Below are 21,741 nucleotides of genomic sequence, written 5' to 3'. Positions count from 1 at the left end.
CAGAAAACTACCACTACATTGTAAACGTTCATCAAACTTTCAGATGACTCAGACCATTACTACGAGACGCTATCGCCACTCGGAAACAAACGCCATTCAACGCAGCTGGTGCGGCAGAGCCAGGATGCGAATCGGAACGGAGGGGTGCGTTCCTCGCACCGCCGGAGCAAGAACCACTCGGCATCCGCCCACGCATTGGGCGAGCACGTGGTCATCTCGGATGACTACGACTCCTTTGAGACGGACAGCGATGATCACGGCGATGGAGAACCCGACCAGCGGCTAAGAAATGTAAGTGATTTATCAATTCTATATAGATTCACCATTTTAACTCTGCGGAAATCCCATTTCAGCAAAATGACAGCGGCGTGGACATGCGTAACCATCGCCTGCCGAAGCCACCTCCTCCGCAGAACCAGGTATACGAGTTCGTGCGCAAGTTCAAGGACTTCATATCCAGCAAGAAATCTCCTAAGGGCAGTCAGCAAAAGCTGTACGAGAATACCCCGGCAGCCACGCAGTTCTACGTGGAGAGCAGCAAACGAACGGAGGACGTGTACGAGAGCACCGATTACGGACCTGACCGGAGTCCAGCTCCCGCAAACAAGGGCCCCCAGGAGCAGGCTCCTGTTCTGAGGGCCAAACAGAAGAACGGCAAGAGTCTTCGCTCCCGTCTCCGCAAGAGTCTGGTCGGCTCCAGCTTCGATACCAAGCAGCTCTCCTCGCTTGCACCTACACGGAGCACCTTCTACGTGGAGGACCCCGAGGGATCACTGCCAGCTCTGCCAATGGAGCCGGAGATCCACGGTTCCGGAGAACTGGACTCGGGCTTCTCGGACAAGAACTGCACGCCCTTGCCGGAGGCACAGAAGTTCTCAACGGTGGCCCGCAAGGCCAAGAAGGAGGCGAAAGCCAACAGGCGCCGTACCACCATCGGTTTGCGACCGCACGATCCGCCGCCGCCTCCACCGCCAATGACCGGCAGCAAATCTCCCTTAGAGCCGGAGAGGGAACAGGAAGCTGGGCAGACTACTTCCTGGTACGCCGAGTGCGGCGTCTTTAAGCAGGTCACCAATGGTGCGGTGTCCCCGAGGGGCGATGAACCGCTCACACCCACGCCCAGTGGTCACGGAGGCGTAAGCTCCTGGTACGCGGAATCGGGCCTCTACCAAACCAGCGGCATATCAGTGGCTAGTTCCAGCGGCAGCTCCGGCGTGTCAACCGGCAATGAGGCGGGTCTGGGCGACGAGCTCTCCTCGGAGCCGCATAGTCTCTTCTCCAATGAACCCCTATACCAGATGTACAGCGCCGCCAAACTAGAGGTGAGTGAATCTTAACTACTTTAATAAACATTCACTTACGATTATTTTAAACCATTTTAGTCGATTACCCGCGACCTGGAGGCGCATGGATCCTCAGATGGCTACGAGGAGATTGGCCAGCAAGCTAAGTCGAAGCCCGATCCACAGGTTAAGCCCAGACCCACTGCCCTGCAGCTCGTGGAGCCTAAGAACGGTCCTTCTCGCACCTTGTGGAGCGAAATTCCCGAGGTCATACACTCTTGCATACTGCGTGAGTAGATCGCTTAATATTTTCGCGAGAAAACTTCGTAGATAAATACATTCAACTTATTCCACTACCATTCCTTTTCAGCCACTTTGACCAGTCGGGAGCGCAGTCTTCAGGAAGCCAAGTTCGAGATCATAACGTCGGAGGCCAGTTACCTAAAGTCGCTGAACCTGCTGCGCCGGCACTTTATGAATCACAGCGCCTTTCTGGACACGTCCGTGCTGAGTGCCAAGGACCGGAAAGCCCTGTTCTCCTACATCGTGCCCGTGCACGAGTGCTCAGAGCGATTGCTCACGGAACTGGAGGCCTGCTGGCAGGACAACATCATGCTGCTGGGACTGAGTCGCTGCATCTACGAGATCGCCGAGCGCCACTTCCACGTGTACGTGGCCTTCTGTGAGCATCAGGGCAGGATGGACAGAACTCTGCGCCGTCTGAAAGAGTCCAAAGAGTCCCTGGCCTTCCAGCAGCACCTGGAGAGGCTTGAGGCGAGTCCCAGCTGCTGCGGGCTCAATCTGCACTCGTTCCTGATGCTGCCCATGCAAAGAATCACCCGCCTGCCGCTCCTGATCGATGCAGTGTTCAGCAAAGAGTCACCGCTAAATCGCGAGGAGTACGAGAGCTGGAAGTTGACGCTCGCTCTCGTCCAGAAGGTGGTGGGCCAGTGCAATGAGGCGGCCAACCGCTGGGAGCAGGCCTTTGAGCTGGAGAGGATTGCGCGCCAGCTGGAGTTCCCCTCCCATGTGCGAGCGCTGGCCATAGCACCGGTGGGAGTGCCACGGGCGGGAGCCAAGCCGCGTTTCCTGGTCAAGCGAGGAGAGCTGACCCATCTGCTGTGGCGTGGTGAGGACGCCAAGTTGACCTTCGGCAAGCGCCTGACGAAGATCAGCATATACGCGTTCCTCTTTTCGGATCTTCTGTTGCTGTGCAAGCGTCGTGGTGAATCCTGCTTCAGTGTCTTGGACTATTGCCCCAGGAGCATGCTCACACTCGCCGCCGGCGATTCGCTGCCCCAGCTGCCAACCAAGGACCTCAAAGACCAAGCCGGCAAGAACCTCATCCTGATGACACTGCTCGAGAACTGCGACCGCAAGACCGTCGAGCTGGTGGGTTATCTTAGTGCTTGATGCCGATTATCTTTGCTAACATTTATGTTTCCCTCAGGTGCTGTCTTGCCCCTCGGTGTCCGACCAGCAGCGCTGGCTGCAGGCCATGAGACCGCCAGAGGCGGAGACGCCCGGCGAGAAGCTTTACGAGTCCTGGGACTGTCCTCAGGTGGTGGCCAAGCACAGCTATGAGTCCGACGAGCCAGACGTTCTTCAACTTGAACACGGCGACGTCGTCAATGTTTCCCGCAAGCTGCCCGACGGTGAGTGACTGCATTTCTTTGGTACAAAAAGGGAATACCTAATGCTCTTTATCCTTCATAAAGGCTGGTACCAGGGCGAAAGGATACGGGATGGAGCCGTAGGCTGGTTCCCTGGAAGCTACACCGAGGAGCTGAACTCAGCCCATGTCCGCGCCCGCAATCTGAAGCAGCGGCACCGTCTGCTCACCTTTACGGCCACCTACCTGGAGTCCCAAAAGAGCAAGTGACTTCCGGCTGCTCTTGGAAAACGGGGAGAACACTAAATAGCAACGCCAACTCCATAGTCCGCAACCAACTCTAAGTGAACTACCAATAGCCGTACACTTTAGGAAATGTGATAATTATTTAAATCGATGTTAGTATTGGTTAATCGAAAGTCTTAACATAATTTTCCCTACCAAGTAAGCATTAGATATATAGTACTTGAATTTAATTATAACCGTTTAGTGATTCGTAAGCAAAATCTAAATAAACAAGCGAAAACAATTACTCAAAAGAGAAAATAATATTATCAAGCTCATTGGCTACCAGATACCCGTTACTAAATTAAAAAGAATGTGGGGGTGATTATTATGCAGTAGGGAAGCGACTGTTTGCCCTGTTTTCGCACGAGCGCCCCCTAGCGGCGGTTGCATTTACTTCTCACGACTTCAGGGCGTTGCTCACTATGGATGGTACGCCTTGTAATTTATTTAATTAAATTAATGAATTAATATTGAATAAATAATAATATAGTAATTCCCACTGTTTTCTATTTACTACCAAGTCTCGGTTGTGAGCTTGGGTAATTGGTGGTGGAGGAAGATAATAAAATTAGAAAATAAAAGCTAGAATGTATTCGGTTTTTGGGCGGTACTGTTTTAAAATGTATAAAACAAATTCATATGTACAAATATTCAGGATCACTAGCCTTGCCAATTCGAGATTTTGGGGATCTAAAAAGTTGTGTTGAGCTAAGAGGAAAGTAAAGGGAATAAAATTTGTATACAGTTCATAGAACTTTTCCATTATTTTTGTAGCTAGCAGTTAAAGAAAACTCGCAGGTGGTTACTTCATTTTAAAATTGTATATTCTCCTTCAAAAATATATACACATATTTTTATTTGATTTCTTTGTTGTTTTAGTTGCTTTCTTGAATGCATTATACATATATAATTTTAGTAGCTGCACTGCATCCCTAGAGTATTCTAAACTTATTCAATTAATGCTACGATTATATTATTGCTGTCATAAATTATTAAATCTAAATCAAGCACTACAAAAGTGTGGGGCGGAGCAAGATATGTTTTGGCGATCGATCGATCCGATAGCAGCCCGTGTCGAGTGCTGCTAAGCCGGAGTCGTCATCATCATCGTCACCCTATCGCCAACACATTCTGGCCCGGCTAATTCTAACCCAGATGATTTACAATGCTTCTTCATGTGACCGCGATGAGTGGATGTGGTAAATTTCAATGAAAGACCCATTTACACTGGGCGATTACAATAATCAGAAACCAATCGTTGCAGTTCAGATTGAATTGGTTTCGATCGAGGGCTACGGCTAAGCTACGGCTGAAAAACGTATCCTGCATTTAGGCGCTAGATTCCTACACATATAAATATATCACAAAATCAGTGAAATTAAAATTCGCTGGAGTATTTGCTTGTTTCGCTTTGGATGATGCATGAGAAGAGCTCGTTGAAAACGTTGAGTGATAGAATGTTTGGCAATGTCCTAGATCAGCAGACGGCAACAACATGTCACCTGAAGCTGATGCCGCACTTGCGGCTAATCTTGGGTGTGTGAATATATGCTACTGACAGCAGCAATGGTACATCGTTTTCGGACAACTGCAGCGGATTGGTAATGTCGCTCAGCCGGCAAGGATCAGTCTCAAGCAGGAATGCTGCCAAAGTTTCCGACTGCAGGTAGATTTCCTGTAACTTCGACTCCAGAAACGACAAGCACTGAAACCAAATATTCCAATTAGCAAAGAAAATTCAGAAGTACATTTGCGGTAACTACCTCGTAGGCTGGTATGCCACCTGCATTCATGGCTTGTACAGTTTCCAGCATGCTGGAGACGAGCTGAGACATGCCGACAGGAGAACTCTGACCACCGGCATACGGAAACTGCTGCGTCTGAGATGAAATTAGCCGAACATCCCACTTGTCCATGTCCGCCACAATTGCTATGTTCTCCGCCGGCTGCGAGATAAGAGAGGCTGAACGTGCAGCCAGAGCTAGATCCTCCCGCAGATGCATCTCCCACTTATTGGGCGGAGCACAAGTACCCTAAAAAAACATTGGAAACAAAATACAATCAGTATAAGCTCGAAATAAACCAAATGGCAATTTCCCACCTGCAATACCATGTCGGAGACGTAATGATCGCTGACGCTTAACAGCAGCGAGGGAATGAAGCCGGCACGCAGCTGGTCGCCCGGAGATTCGTCGTCCTGCGGCAATTCCTTGACGCCCGGAACAGGCAGTTTTAATAGCTGCTGGGACACATTGACCGCTGCACACTTGGCGGCTACCGAGGAGACGGAACTGCGTCCTGACGGAACCCGCTTGGGCTGCTGCTTGCGCAAGTACGTCGTCTGCATTTGGGTTGGAATCGTTGGAGTTAGTGGCTCGACTGACACAGTTGACTTTAGCGTGTCTATGGAGGCCGCCGAGTTTACAGACTGAAGAGCCTTGGTGCTGAACCCATTACTATTCCCACTTTGATTGTAGCAGTGCATTTCATCGGTCTCGAATTCCAGCTCGGTGGCGTTGGAAGGTGTTTGGTTCCAGGTGGCCGATGTATTTAGGCCAACGCCGCTGCTGCATACTACGCAACGATCGCTATTCGCAGCCACTGGAGTTGTAGGAGGAAGCAGAGCGGCCGTGGAGCTACTGCTAGCAGCTAGTGTTGCCGTGCTATCGCTGCCCTTAAGGGCAGCTGCCTCGCTGGCCTCCAGTTTGCTTACTTTGTCCATTAGCAGATCATAGTTGGACATCAACAGATTCTTGCTCTTCATATAGTTGGTGGCTATCTGCGGATACTGTTCAAAGTTGAACTTCATACCCGAGTGCTTGCTTCTGTCGTGGGTGCGCTGATGTTGTGCACATAGCATCAAAGCGGGCTTAGAATCTTGATCTCCGCTCAGGTCCTCACTGCTCTTTTTCAGGTTGATTAGTGGCTCATTATCGCCCAGTACGAAGACTACTCCGTTGCCATTATCAGCCGATGTTTGTCGACAGATGCCGTGCTCTCGCTCGATTAGCTTGTGACAGTGATCAAAGTGGATCTGCTCCTCCAGGCTAACGTTCTCTTTTATGGGCTCAATGCCCCAAGTCATGCGATCGCTTTTGCCCATGCTGTTCTGCGTTATCAAATCTGAGAGTGACAAATGCGAGGCGCGTCTTTCATGACTAAGGGACTCAAAGTCACCTACTCCTGTTTCTCCAGTCTTGCTCTGCTGTTGGTCCGGGTTTCCCTCAACCGAGTAGCTGCTGTTGCGTCGCTCTAGCTTGCGGTTGATGATCCGAATGCCCTGCTGCAGTTTGGCCAAATCGTTAAGACTCAGGCCTTCCGTTACACCTGCTATGTTCCAAAAGAAGTTCTTTTTCGGAGGAGCTTCCACTTGGTCTTCATAGTCGATGGCCTCGATGGCACCGTCGTCCACGGAACCCGTGCTTACAGAGCCAGTTCCGCTCGACTGCTCCTCCTCCATGCACAGCTCCACGTTATCCGGCGTGGTCACTGTCAAACGGATCCGGCCGTCTTTGCCAGTACGAAAGTATTGCTGTGTCTGCCGAGCCAGCAGCGTCTTCTTGTCAATACCTGTGTCCATTAAATAGTTTCCGATACGCAGCTCCTGCTGCACAAAGTGAGAGTCTCGGAAAGCCAGCACAGTGGGAATCTCATTCTTTTTCAGTGTCTGCATGCCATCGCTGGCGTCCAGGGACCCTAGATCCAATCCATCTGGGTCCCCATCCTCGTTCTCCCTATCGTAACCGTTCAGTTCACCATTCTCATCGTCCGCATCATCAGCAATGGCATTCAGATTCTGTTTGCAGGTTGCCGCCCTGCTCAGTCCGCGCTTCTGCGTCGGTGGACTCTTGTGCCTCTCCTGCGGACCCGATTGATTTTTAATCTGGCTCTGGGCGACAAGGTCGTTAATCAGCTGCTTGTTGAAGTCCTCCCGCTTGGCCGCTCTTCGTACCTCGCTGCATCGAATAAAGTATGTGAGCACGTTTAGCAGCTTCTCTACCCAGAGCTTCTCTGCTCCACACACAATGGTGCGTGCTAACTTGGGCGGCATGCCGATGGCTCCGTAAAGATCACCTAGTTGCGCCCACAGCGCATTGTACGGATGCTTTTGGGCAACTTGGAGTAGCTTTGCTCTCTGCTCAATGGCCGCCGCTGAGGCAGAGGACTCCGATCGGCGAGAACCGGCGCTGTTGAAGGCGGACACGGTGGCTACCCATCCGAGATGATGAGTAAGGATTCCCGTCAGCATGGTGCTAATAAAACTGCCATAAACAAATGTATAATTAGATCTAAGTTTATAACCATCTAGTCATAGACTTACAAATTAGAGTCCTTGGTATCGGCGAAGGAGAGAAGGTCGCACAGCTCCTTGATGAATCTCTCGGCCACAGTCTTGGAGTACTTGCTGCCGCTGGTGGTGATGCTCAGCCAGACGGGCGTCTTGATGCGCGGGGCAGTGAAGAGATCGCTGAACCATTGTTGGGTATCCTGCCAGGCCTGGAACATGATCTAAAGTTCACACATAAATTCCTGATTAAATTAAATTCTACAGGGAATGTATGTGTGATCCTGACCTGCAGAAAGTTCTTGTGGTTGATGTAAGCCAGCTCTGTACTGGCTCTCAATCGACTAAGCATAGATTCCAGCAGGGCAATATGCTCACTGCAAAACAGCTCCATCTCCTCTTCGAAGGACTCACTCATGGAGATACACACGGCCAGTCCCAGTTTCGCCCGCCGGCGCAGATTGGCCTGCCTTCTGCCCATTTCCGGATTGCTTCGCGTCTCATTCGCACAATAGCTCGCTCTCCGATACTGTGGTGGAGCCATTCCACCGCCCTCGCTGCCCCCTCCAGCTCCGCCGCCTGCTGGTGCTGCCACCGGGCCATTTAATGAGTAATTGTCGCTAAGGAAGCCGATAAAATCGTTCTTGGAATGCTCGTTCTCGAAGGAGGTGCGCAAATTGCGCGAGATTCTTCGCTGCAGGCAGCCATCGCTGGCAAATCCGTCCAGGTAAGGAGACGACCCCGTATAGCATGCAGAGTCCATGCTCAGCTTCCTCATTGCTTCCGACTGATCCGAGAGGACGCTGCCCAAACTGCTCCGCGTGGATGAGTACTGATATGACCACTGATCCCCGCCGGCTCCACTCCCACTCCCACTAGCCGAATAGCCCGAGTCCGTGGCAGTGCTGTATGTTGATGAGTATCGAGGCCCACTGGAGTCGATCGAATGAATCGACAGTGACTGCTGATCTGCCGGCGCCGCAGGAACGTCCAACGGTGGCGTCAAGCTCATCTGCCGACCCACACTCACGCTGAACGGCATCGAGAACGAGTTCATCGAGAGACCATCCATAGATCCGTGCTCGCTGGATATCGATGTGCGCGGCGTCGCCAGGCTGTTCATGGAGAGCGTGGAGTAGGGCGACTGGCCAGATCCCCCATTGCTGGTGGGCGTCAGGTAGACCTGGGAGCACAGGATTCTGGCCGGTTCCGGCAGCCAGTGCACCTTCAGGGCCGTTCCGCAAAAGGACATCGGCAACGAGCCAAACACCATCTCGCCCACCGGCGTGATGTCGGCTCCCGAGGGTCGATTGTGCTGTTTAAAAATATAAAATTGATTAACTCAAAACAAAGAAATCATAAATGATCTTTATAAATATATAATATGAACTCCGTCACTTCCGTATGTTGCAAGTTAAGTGAATCATAGCTAATAACTTGCAGAACGAATTATGATGAAATTAAAACGGTCGTGATACTTCACTTTTACGAGCAGTGCATATTTTGGTTTTACACCCGGTCATAAGTTTGAATAGATTTTTTAATAGATGACTCACCTTATAGCCATACTCCGCGCACACCTCGATGAAGTTGCTGCCATTGTTGGAATGTGTCTTCGACTGAATCTTGCCATTCTGCAGCGCGGTGTACTTCTCATTCTTAAGGAACTTTCCTCCGCCGTTCGTGCTGGATGACGATATGGATGCGGATGTGGCTGATGGGTCCTTGTGCGTCACCTTCTGGAGGGCATTCGAGTCGAAGAGCAATCGTCGGGTGTCATCCTCTTTGTAGAGCAGAACTCGCACCTGGCTGCCCTCGAAGGGGAATCGGCTGCAAAGAAGGGATCAAAAGTAAAGTAAATGAATTTGGGAAAATAACTAAAGATGATTGTAATCCCAACTGGTTTAGAATTCAGTACTGCAAAACGAGTGCAAAGATCATTCTTGTTATGCCCACTATTATTTAATACTACCATTCACCAAATGCACTGTTCGAAACTCCCCCTCTGTATAGTGCTGCATTAGTTCCAAATGCACTGTTCAAAATTCACCCTCTGTGTAGTGCTGTATTAGTTCCACCGCCATTTTTCCGTTTATTCGCCACACCTTCGCTGCCATTCGACACCGTTAACAATCGGGAGTCTAGAGTTCCGGTTGAAGGTCGTCAAAATGCCACCCGCAGTTTCGCAGCCCAGCGGAGGTTCATTATAATGCGCACATCTCGAGCAGCTCTCGTATTTTGTGCTGTTCATTGCCGTCGATAAAATGGCAAATGCTATGCTCTATATATAGCGATCCTCAGTTGGCACGTGACGATTACTCATGCCCCCATTCGAGCGCTTTTCTGACAGCACTGTCTTCAAATCTTTTACAGCCCGAACCAAAACATCGAATGATAAGGCCGAGCAAAGCGTACTAATGCTGAACTTTGAACCCTCTGAAGTGGGGGAGTGAAGGTGTCCGTCCGGTAGTCACATGACGGCAAACTTGAATGTTAAATTAAACCAATTTATTTTTGCCGGTTCTATAATTGGCTGATCCAAGTAGCGTTGGCAAATGAGGTATATATCTCGGCGGAACAGAACAGATAAAAGTTTAGGTTCTCAATAAACGAAATCTATTTTAAACCTAATTGTATTCAAACAAATGGCGGAGGTTAAACAAAAAATTGTTCAACATTTTAGGTAGTTTTAAATTTCCGCACACAACCATTACTTAAAAATATTATTGAAAAGGTGAGATATATTGTGTGAAATACAAAACAAATGAATAGTAGTGCATAATTCGTTGACAGGTCCTGTCGACGCTAATTATCTTCCGCTCCCTCCAATACCCGAAACCCAAAACCCATTCCAAATCCAATCCACTCCACATGGCAGACAAATCGGCAGCAGCGTACTCGGTTTAAAGCTCGTACAACAGATTTGAGCTAATTAATTTAGTGGCTGTATAAATGGCTTGTCTAAGTAGCGCTAAGTTTGCAAAGGCGCCTTCTCTGAAATTAGCGCTATAATTAACAATTAGCCCAACTGATGATAGTCGTTTGCCGTTTCAGGGGGTGGGGATGGGCTAAATGGTGGGGGTAGTGGGCGAACTAGTTTTAGAGCTTAATAAATGTTTTACTGCCCTGCGATAAGAAGGGGGGAGCCCGCACGCACGTCGATTACGAAGGTGTTTTTTGGTTTTAGGCCGGTCACGAGGGCCCCTGATATAGTGGATATATTGTGGTGGTCTGGCCAGCACCGCACTGGACTGCACCGGCGGCCTCTTTGTTGTCCTCGGACTGTCCAATGTCCGGCTATCCCGGACCGGAGCCAATTTATTGACCGTGCTTACTTGGATTTGAAGGGCGGCGTATGCATGCGACAAAGGGTAATTCCAACTGCAGCTTCGCGATAGCGCCAACTGTCTGGCCGGAAAGTTCCGTAGTTACAGGTTGTACTTGTCCAACTCGACCTTGCCTATCTAGAATTTCATAACAGAAAAATTCCTCATTTAATTTGGTAGTAACTCCTCCTTAAGCCCCGCAATTTGGCAACCTAAATGCATAATGTGATAAAATATCTTTAAATTCGCTATAATCTATATAATTCAATGGGTACGTAAATATTTATACTTTATGATCGATTATTAACATTAATACATTTTACATGAATTTGCCTTTTTATCTGGGGAATTTACTTTAAAAATTCAACAATAAGTACTTAGCAAATATTTATATCTGGAACTCTTCACAATACCAAATTGATAATTTCAATTGAAAACGTAAACAATTTCTGTATTTAATAACAAGTCACAAATTAGTTCAAAAAATGCATTTTAAAATAAGATTTCAATGAACTAAAAAAAAATGTGTAAAATGTAACTCCTTATTTTATTTTATTATTAAACTTTTTAATTGGAAATGAAAATTGTGTTTGAATATGCAGTTATATTTTGCTCATTAAATGGCGTTTCGTTGTTCATATTTATTTAAATCTTTTGCAATCTTTAGTTTCCAAAGTTGAAGTACAATTTCTGGATTATTTTGAATTTAGCCCTTTGAAGTTGGACAAGTTTGACTGTAACATTTACCGTTGGACCGCCGATTAGCGCGGACGGACGACGCGTCGATATCTTTATGAACGCGATGCTAGTCAGCAAATGAAGTTCAAGGCGCTCGCGATCGCACTGGGAGTATATAGCACTGGGAGAACTGGGGAACCGAACTGGGAACGGGGACTGAAAAGCCCAGGTCCCGTGCCCAATCGTCAGAGCGAGACGAGCGGCGAGCTCACTCGCATATGCATTATAATAAGGCCTGCCTGTGTGCCTTCCAATCGATATATATACTGGTGTATGTATGTTCATATGGAGGCACACCAAGGCCTTACATACAGACGAGGGGGCAGTACGCTGAAACACTCATGCAGATAATACAAGCAACGATCCTCAACGAGGCGACTTCGGGGCCGCGACATGGGGCATCCAAATTGGAGCGCTGCTCACATGATTTCTCGGACCCATCCCCATTCGTTCGTCCAGCTGCGCACCCAAACCAAACCGAACATAACCGAACCGAATCCGATTCCGAATCCGATTCCGAGTCCGAATCCGAATCCGAGTCCGAGTCCAAAACCCCCGAGTGGAATCCAAAAGTCGGACGAGCATCATGTGGCCACCATTTGTTGCTTGTCATAGACTGATGTGTTAATATGTTGTTTAAAAATTTCCAAAAAAAAATAAATAAAAATTTAAAAAAATAACCCTAAATACACACATATATGAGAAAGAGAAAGGAAAAACATTTGTGCAAAATACAAGAGCCAGCGATGAATGATTGTTTGATGGATTAGTTGAAAGACATGTGGCCAAATTTAATAACAACGTTAAAGACATTCCTCAACGGTTTTTCGACGAAGGTTAAATGCCCTAGGGAATGTAATTATCAAAGTTATTTTCAGGCTTTTAAAAGCTTGTTTTGGATTTTTATCAAAGCCTGGACAATACGAACTTACAGCGAATCAGAAATTCCCAGATAAAGTCAACTAATTCGGACTTCTGATTAAAGTACTATTTTGTACTATCATGTAATAAATAGAAAGAGTAAGCCTTTTTTAATAATAATAAAACATATTATATATATATATTCGTTGTATTCAGATAGGAATGTAGACACCCCAATGCTTATAATTTTCCAGGGTGCTAGTGATTGCCCACCCAAATGGACTTTGTCAGCAGCCCTGATCTTTGGTGCACTACGAGTACGTGAGCATTTGAGGCCAGAAAGCCAGATGCCAAAAGGCACAGGGCTGCTGACCCAAGATGGCCAAGATGGAGATGGAGTACGGTGGAGATCAGCGCGAAAATAATTATCGAAAGGCCGCTAAGTTGACTTATCGCTCGAAGAGGCGGCTGCGCTGTTTATTCAGATATTTTTGCCTTAGCTTTTATTTTCATTATTTCTGTGGGAGCAGGGCAGGACGGGTGGTAGGGGGGAGGGGGCGGGGCACTCGCTGGGATCACATGCTTTTTCAGCTACGCAAGCAAAACAAAAGCGAGCCACAGCCAAACAATATTAAGCAAATAAATACATTCATACATAAATACGGGCGGGCATGCATAATGAACGAAGACAAGAACAACACACGCTTCCCCCGATCCGCCGATGATATAGCCCTCTCTTTCGGGGGTGGTTCTGTGCAGTGCAGAACTATATACACTATACTATATAGGAATATTTTGATTGATACGGCCAGGTGTACTTATGGGGGATGTAAGGCGGAGTGGAGTGCCACTCGAGTGGGCACGGGCGTTATCGGGCTTTGCCTGGATTATGTTTTGATTAGCCCTTGGATACTCCACTGCGCCACACTGATTGATATGGGAAATCGCTGGCAATTGATATGTCCCAGAATTTTAGCTTTTGGCTTTTGACTATTGGCACGGCCACCGTTCCACACACGAGCATGCACAATACAAAAGCAGAGTGATAAACAGAGAGTAAAGGCGCACAATTGTAATCAAATCAGCATCTGTTAATGACTTTACAGAGCGTGTCTGCCCGTCTGATTCTCCCTGTCTGCGGATTTTGCACTGAGAGAAACCAAAGCGCTCTAAATCATTTGTTCATTTTTCGCTGCGGAAATTTCTAGAGCTGCAAAATTCCTTAGACAAAAGTACTTGGCAAAATACAAGCACTATGATATGTAATCAAATGAAACCAAGAACCTCGTTAACACTTTCTGATGATAGTTTGTATGAAGATTTTCACCAATTGTAGCCAAGCTTCGGCCTTCAAGGATGGACTTCTTGCTAGCAGATGCCACTTTTTCCCCCAGTGTTCATCTTTCCGTGTGAGTGAGTGAAAGAGAGCGTGGCAAATAAACACAGATTTCCAAAGCGACGACAGCACAGCCAACAAAGCCTCTCGGGCTGGCGGGGTGGGAGTGCGGGGCGGTAAGGCGGCGGCAAGAGCGAAACAACAACCAGTTGCTCCATCCATACAACAAGTCACATGACCCAACCAACCAACCAACCAACCAACCGACCGACCGACCGTCCAACAACGATGATGGCGATGGCGATGGAGACGTTGGCGTTTGGCTACGACAATGGGTATATATAATGTATAAATATATATGTATATACGGTATAACGGCAGCTGCGCCCAGCAAATTGACTATCATTATCACTGGGCCCATTATAAGCAGTTATGCACACACAAATAAATCCAGTAGACACACGTCCGCACAGTCGAACGACCTTCACCCCGTCCTTTTGGATCGCGAAAAATCGAATGTCAAGTTCAAAGCAATTGGCAATATCCCCAAAGGCCACTCGCACTCTTTGGAACACCACAAATTTATCAGTCAGCCAGCCAGGCAAACAAAAAAAAAAAAAAAGAAGAAATAAACTACAAAAAATAAACACAAACAAGAGCCGTCGTCCGTCGTCGTCGTCGTCGCAGCCGCTCACAATACTAATGAGCAAATGACGACAAAAATATCGAGTGATTTTCATTGTCACTTGAGACCAATGCAAACAGACCCGGAAAAGTCAGGTGGGGTGCCAAGAGGAGGAGGCGGAGGTGGAGGTAAGGACAGGCGCAATCAATCAATGAAAGTTCCCAGGTAACCAGAGCCACACACAAGTGCCAGCATTGTGCACTTGTTTCCACCTGGCAAACACAACGTGACTCAGGAACAAGCCAACTTCTGTCCAGGTGAGCTCATGGCCCAAATGTCAACAAGTCAAGAGTCAGAGTCACAGAAAGATGACGGAATACTAAATACGGAATTCGGAATTTGGAATCCGGTGATCGCACATCAGCGATGGTATCAAACCTGAAAACAATACTTCCGTCATATGGCGAATAAATACATAGATCGCCACAGCAGCAGAAGGAATCAGTAAAAATGGTTTCATTCAGCAATCTGGGATCAGGGATTAATGGAAACATTTACATTAACAAGCACGATCGAAGGGAAAACAATAGCCGGACCTTGCAGATAAGGCGGCCCTACCAAGTGCCCTGTAAGCTACCATATAAACAGTTTTACAACCCAGAATCATGTGGCTAGCTTGGTGAAAAATTCCATTTGCCGTTTGCTTATTAATAACTCAGTCCTTATACCTTTCTTCTTAGTAGCGAAACTTTGGACAGACAAAATTCCTTTAGAGAAATTAGGTTAATTAAATGGAATAAACTAAGCAAAGAAATATATAAATTAAGCATAGATTATTTGCCTAATACAATAATAAATTGTGTTTTATTGTCGGGCTTGTAAATCATAATTTTACAATCAAATTTGTCTGTGGAGTCCTAAACTAAAAACCGCACATAAATCTCAAGCGAAACATAAAAATGATCTGTGAAGTTTAAAACCCAAGTTGAATACCCCTAAATCACATTAAGCTTTCTATCTGGAATTTAACGATTCAAACAGTTACGGTTCGGCGAAAAGGTAATAAACAGATATAGTCATCCTCATTATTCACACTTCTGTGTGCACAGCTCGCACAGTATGAATTTCCATAATTTCGTGAAGTAACAGCCAAGTGTAATCTCAGGTGTTTTTGGCCATAACCATAATGCCCCCGTGATTCGATGAGCGTTAGGATTGTTAGGATTGGGCCTAAGGCAATGGCAAACAGTAGTTTAAGTAGAACCGTGTGTGCATGGGCCATTGAAAACTATTCGGAAATCCTGCCCCCCTGGAATATTTCACCTATAAGGTGTCTCGTTGAGCTTCCGTTAATGGAGCTCTGGGCTTAGGCACTTGGGGCTCTTATTTTGTTTGCCGAGCTCATTGATACAAGGCGGCGGCAGGCAGTGGAAAACAAAAGCGTTTTGTCAACTGATAATGGGTGAAAACAGGGCCATTCCACAGACAGAGAAGCGCTAATGTCTACACTGCCAGATAGCTAGAGTGAGAATTCAAGTGCAAATGCGATTTGCCATGATTGACACAACACCTACCTGTATCACACTTTGGAGTTAGGTCTTTATGATCCTCTATTTCTAACAATACATAAATACCATTGACAGCTCCATAATAAAATTTTTTTTCTTTAACTCAAGTTCAAATTATTAATGTTCAATGTTAATCCGATTAAGATATCAAGCAATAAGAAGTTTAGCTTTACCGAATAAAAGCAATTGGGAATTATTATTATAAGACGAAAAGAAAGAGAAATTCAGCCTTGACATCTAACATATTGTTGTTGTGTTTGGAGAAATGTATTGTTTTGTTTTGTTTATTTGTGTTGATACACACTTTTTGTTGATAATTAAAGTAACATTTAATTAATAAATATTTAATGCTGTGCTAAAGAATGTGGTAATAATCGGAATGAACTGGAATATGGAGTGTACATTTAGATTTCTTATTAGATTTCTTGATCAATTTATTTTTAAATACAATAATGTATGCTTTGTTTTTCCAAGTGCACCTGCTATCGGAACGGGTCCCGAGGCAACAACAAAAACTGGATACGCGACGTCGTCGACGAATCACTACTCATATGACTTGGCAGACCACGCGACTTCGCACATGAAGCACCACATCACCACACCGCCGCACCGCCACTTCGTCACATCGCCACCTAGTCCCCCCTCCCCTTCCACTCGAAGTGCTGCCATTTAAATGTGCTGATTTCTGTTTGCACATAACTAAAGTTTGTGTGCCGACTGCTCCGCAGGCAAAAACGCGTACATATTTAATTGCACTGATGATGTTGACGGATGGTGGATGGTGTGGGGGGCAGGGCAGGGCAGAGCAGGGGATCCATGTGATAGGTATAACACCTCTCCTGACTTGTGGCCCACGGCCCACAGCAAACTAGAGCCAGACACCCAGGCACCTGGCCAATTACTATACTACTCTATTACGGTTCGTCGCATCGTAACGCTACGGCCCATGTAATAAGTTCACACCTGCTGCGATCCAACCACTTTGATTGATGTCTGGCCGGCCGGCTTGCCGGGGACTGTTTGGCCATTCAATTGGCGGGCAGTTATCAAAAACTATTAATGAATTCTCGTTCCCTCCCCAATTTACGACTCATTTGCCTAAGGCTCTAAGTGAAATCATCCATAATGGTTCATTCAGAGCGGTGAATTTTTTGTGGAAGATTGATATGTGTGGCTTTGTTTGATCGCCAATCGAACGCGATTTTATTGTGTGCCACACGTGCCTCAAGCCCTCGGCCCACGGACCATAATGAGACTTTGTTGGGCCAAAGTTTTCCACAAAAGGTGCTAATTCGCTTGATTTGCGTAGCTGGATGCGATGCGATGCGATGCGGTGGGTATTCGTATTCATGTGAAAGTCCAGCGATCGATCGACAGCTTGCGAATCGCACTTCGTAGATCGCAAGGCGATTGTGCGAGTACGAAATCACAGTTTGTATATAGCCTGAAATCCCCGGACTTATCGGGAATTAATACCAGCTCGCTAATAACGGATATATGTACTTTTGGACGCCATATGTGGTGGATATCGGGCGAATGACTTGCGAATTGGGTTAAGGAATGCGCGCCTTCAAAGGCACATGATGCCAGGCGTCTGGTTTTGGATTTATTCGCTTTTGTGTCATGCATACACTTCGAGGCGAATTTAAGCAAAAAACTGTCATGTGACCAACTGGCTAGCAAATGTCTAAACATGGTCATGACGACGGGGTCCAAAGGAAATGATTCACCCCTTCCCGCACGATTGATTCACCCCAAGTGTCCGGACCTTGATTTCCAGCATTTCACCATTTCACAATTTCTTAATTATACACAGGTGTCATGAGTTTTTGGTGTTATTTTCTTTATTTTTTTTTATTTTCGCCAGCTTTTTTATTCTTAGCTCTCGGCCTATCAGAGGAGACCGAAAGTATTTTTAAATCATTTCTTTTGTGCCTTGTGGAAATATGAACGATAAGTGGAGGTTCAGATTCTGTCGTGGAAATTTACCCAAGCGTGCTGCCGTAATTTATTGTCGTCACCCAACTAAATTAAGCAAATAAACAAATACATTTATTTGGCCCGAGTGGAGTTTTTAACTGCTATTAGTGTAAACGTTTGTTTAGTTTACAGCGAAACCGAAAAAACCTGACCTAGTACAAAGATAGCGGCGAATAGGGGGTGTTTCGGCGGCTAATTTGAGGGGGAGTTAGTCGGACCGGCTGTCTACACCTTACAGGTTTTTGCTTTTATTGTTAGAATTATTCTCCAAGTGTGAGAGCGTGTGTGCCTGTGGGCAAAGTGCAAAAACCCCAAAAGCTGGCGACGCTTAATTAGCAGAGTGAAAAGTTTCTATCACGTGATGGCGATGGCGAATGTTGGCGACAAGCGCGGCCATAAATGTATATACGGCCCGAATATTGGTCAATACACACTCGAATCTGACAATTTCACCATTATGCTATATATATTTTTAACGCCAGCTTGGCGTCTGACCGATAAGGCGGCCGATTGACAGCGTCGACGAGGCGCTAATCGAGTTAGCCGGGCAACGGGGGCCCTCAGCTTAGTGGCCCCAAAAATAAATGGGCAAACGATTGAAATATTTTATGGGTCATGTCAGCAATGGTCTCCGAAATTCGTTATCCATTAGCTTTTTTGCATATCGACAGTTTGATATCATCGTGAGTGGTTGAAATACGGGTTTTGATCGTTATCAAACTGAAGTGATTAGAACTTGTATTAAATAAATGCGAATACGAAAACGAATTTCGTTGTATAGAGATTTATAACACAGCAAACGGATCTTATATTCTAACTATGAATGGTATTGTTTGTCAAATTAAGCAACAAAGAGCATCGGTTAAAAAATAATACAAGAAAAGCAGAACGCAACCTCGAAACCGAATAGCTCTCTTGCCAACTTTATGCACATTAAATCCTTCATAAAACTAAACAAACAAATACGTTTTCGGAGAACTGTAATCTTATCCGCTTTGATTTCGCTAAAATGTTATACGAAACAGTAAGAGGTTTCAGTGATATTGCGTTCCTAGAAAAGCGGTCGTAGGTGTTTCCGCCAGTTAACCGTTAACAAAGCATCCCGCAATCACAGTCCCATTCACACTCGCAGTCACAGCAACAGCAACAGGAACCGAAACCACAATCAGAGCCCACGCACAAGTCAAGCAAAGTGTCAGATATAAACATTGTAAAGCGCATGCAGCAGCATACATAAGTAAATAGTGTAATAAATAATAATGAAATGAGAATTAAGCGAAAAGGCAACAAAAACAATGCGCCGCGCCAACAACAAAATGTGTATGACATAATAATCACGAGAGCAGGCCGCGACCGCCGATTAGCAAGTCATGTGATTCGCTTTTATTTACATTTGCGCCTGACGTTGCCTCCGCCTTACCCCGCCACGCCCCCGTAAAAGTGTACCAACGTTCGCCTTCGTCTGCGTGAGTGCGAGCGAGAGGGGTGGCGCGCACGAAGCGATAACGATGAGAGCCGAGAACGAACCGATCGCTCTTGGGCCAGAGAGGAGAGGTGCAAAAGGCGTGGGGAGAGGCAGAGCATAGTGGGGCACAGTTATTTGCGCGCGCAGCTCGATCGATGGGTGTGGAGCCATGCGAGCGAAAGAAACGGCAACGACCAAGCATCAACGCAGCTCCTCGCACACATGCACCCACCATGACTACCCAATATGCACTGCTGGGGGTGTTGGGTGATTTAGGGTTTGTTGTTGGTTTCTTCTGGTGTAGGCTATCGTTATCGATATAAGTACAGTGGAGCAGGCAAATGTGGTTAGACCACAGCAAGAACCACAAATATGAATTTAATGCGCAATAAAGAAAAGCTGAATAATAAACATCCAATTTTAAAACTTATTATATATATTACAAAAAATAAAGAAATCAGATCAATCAAAAAAATATTTGGAATTTTAAAAATTTTAATTTTTACTAGATCTTTAAAATAACTGTTGAAACGTCATATCGCAAAATGACTCTACAAATGCAAGGAAATAGTAATAATCATTCTTAACAGCAAGCACCTGAAAATGGAATTTCTTGCAAAAACAGACCAGGTAGCTTGTGTGCTCTTTAAGAAGAGCACACTGTGATTTTTACAACAACAGAGGGACAAGGCAAGAAACCAAGATAATGCCCCTTCTTTGTGACGTTTTCGAGACAGCTGCAAACGCATCTGTGTAATCCCCAAGATTTTGCTTTCACTGCTATTTCACTGCGGATTTGCGTCCATTGATGTTGGCCAGACTTACGGACCAAATTGAAAAAGGCAGGCGGCGTACGTGACGATGATTAGTGCATGCCGAATTTGTGTGCTGGGTTATCGTCCTCGTTTTACGCTTTGCCAATTTGCGTACGAACCACGGAAGGAGCAGAAAAAGGAAGCGCAGGTGGTGCACGAAAGAGGAACATGAGTGGAGGTGGTGGTGGAGTAGGGGCGTAGTTGTATGTATAGTGTGAAACGCATCATGAGAACGCCTTTTCGCACGTCTCTCTTTGTGCGAGTGTGTTTCCGAGTAATTTCGCAGCTGCACCTATTTTTCCCCCCTTTGTTGTGCGCGCATTTTATCGATACACTAATACCGGGTGTTAGGCAGTTTTGTTGTTAAAAAGATAAACACTTACCTTAGATAATTTCGCGAAGTTTGTTTTGCAGCTTTTGCGGACGACGAACTATTGCCAGCAGAGGCCGTGGCAGCGACGCCGGCAGAGGCGTGAGTTGTACGTGCCGGCAATGTTGTTGTAGCGGGGGTTGATGTTCCTGTAGTTGCTGTTGTTGTTTGGCTATTAATTAGCGCTGCTGCTGCTGCGGACGCTGCGGTCAGCGTGGGTGCTGCCGCTAAATTCGCGGGTGCTGTTGGTGTTGCCGACGGAAAGAAGAGTTTATTCAATAGGGCCATAATAAGACACGGTGTGCGCAATCTGTTAGCAAACACATCTGGGCAATCGAAATCTCAGAGTCGAAGATTGAATATTGAATTTATTTATTTATTTTGTTTGGAAATGGAAATTAAACACAGACAAGTACACACACAAGCGCGCACTTTTCGCTTTCCTTGGAATGAGTAGTTGTTGCTATTGCCTTGTTGTTGCCGAGAGAGACGTCTACCGTTACACGCGCGCCTGCCAGAGCGAGATGGCGGATGCTGCACAATCAAATCCAAAACTTTCGCTTTGCACTTTTCTTTCTTGCACTGCTTCTGATCTATCTTATTTCTTTCTGTACACAAACACACATACACTTGCAGTGGAATTTATTTGATTGAACAAAAACAATATATGGCTATTTTTGTGTTATTTTCGCGAATCGGCAGCGGAAACGACACAGGTTCTTTACCGTTCCACATCGAAATGAGAACCGAATATCGCTGGCGTCCGCTTTAAAAAGTTTGCAAGAGACGCGTCGCAGTCGTCAAATGTGTGTGAGTAAAAGAGAGGGAGAGCGGCAGCAGCGTTTAAAGAGCGCCGTATGTGTGTGTGTAAATGGTTTTCTGTCGTTGCTACCAATGCGAGCTTCTTTTGGCCAATACACACTTTTTTGTTGTCATTTACTCACTTCCCACTTCCTGCCCACCTTTTTCACAGTCTTCCTTTTGATTCTCAGATCAAAGTCAAGTCACTTATTTTAATTGAACACTTTGCGGCCGTGTTTGCTCTCCCTCGAGATGTTACATTCTGGTTTATGGACTGGCCCAAAGGTTGGTCTTTGATCTTAACGCTTTGCGCTGACTGTTTGGCCTTTATTTACAATCCCAAACACAAACAACACAAGAGCATTTTGCAACGCGAAGTTGGCCGCAG

General features: G+C 46.3%; 2 protein-coding genes across 5 annotated transcripts in view; one reads left to right on the top strand and one right to left on the bottom strand.

The window, feature by feature from the left end:
• LOC120449688 (rho guanine nucleotide exchange factor 5) overlaps positions 1 to 7,651 on the top strand; it is a 28,931-nt gene extending 21,280 nt beyond the window's left edge. For 2 of the 3 annotated variants that reach the window (XM_039632304.2, XM_044006108.1), the window contains 6 exons: positions 44 to 291; positions 354 to 1,322; positions 1,383 to 1,572; positions 1,654 to 2,675; positions 2,734 to 2,938; positions 3,002 to 3,436. In XM_039632304.2, the coding sequence (XP_039488238.2) occupies positions 44 to 291; positions 354 to 1,322; positions 1,383 to 1,572; positions 1,654 to 2,675; positions 2,734 to 2,938; positions 3,002 to 3,165 (2,798 nt within the window). In that variant the 3' untranslated portion in view covers positions 3,166 to 3,436. Of the gene's footprint in view, positions 1 to 43; positions 292 to 353; positions 1,323 to 1,382; positions 1,573 to 1,653; positions 2,676 to 2,733; positions 2,939 to 3,001; positions 3,437 to 7,640 lie in introns of those variants that run through there. The other variant, XM_044006107.1, reaches the window with a different exon arrangement.
• Positions 3,990 to 21,740, bottom strand: LOC120449690 (folliculin-interacting protein 1). 2 transcript variants are annotated; one of them, XM_044006109.1, is made up of 8 exons: positions 11,542 to 11,631; positions 10,804 to 10,932; positions 9,025 to 9,298; positions 7,758 to 8,783; positions 7,505 to 7,692; positions 5,285 to 7,445; positions 4,947 to 5,216; positions 3,990 to 4,888 (listed from the first exon to the last, which is right to left on the bottom strand). In XM_044006109.1, exons 2-8 carry the CDS (start codon positions 10,827 to 10,829, stop codon positions 4,682 to 4,684), a joined length of 4,152 nt encoding a protein of 1,383 aa, XP_043862044.1. In that variant the 5' UTR covers positions 10,830 to 10,932; positions 11,542 to 11,631; the 3' UTR covers positions 3,990 to 4,681. The 2 variants fall into 2 exon arrangements, with proteins under 2 accessions (XP_043862044.1, XP_039488239.2); XM_039632305.2 differs by lacking the exons at positions 10,804 to 10,932; positions 11,542 to 11,631 and adding an exon at positions 20,566 to 21,740.
• Between the last annotated feature and the right edge of the window lies 1 nt (position 21,741).

The sequence above is a fragment of the Drosophila santomea genome, chromosome 3L (genome assembly GCF_016746245.2).
Source record: "Drosophila santomea strain STO CAGO 1482 chromosome 3L, Prin_Dsan_1.1, whole genome shotgun sequence".
NCBI lineage: Eukaryota > Metazoa > Arthropoda > Insecta > Diptera > Drosophilidae > Drosophila > Drosophila santomea.
This window is presented reverse-complemented; position numbering and strand designations above follow the sequence as displayed.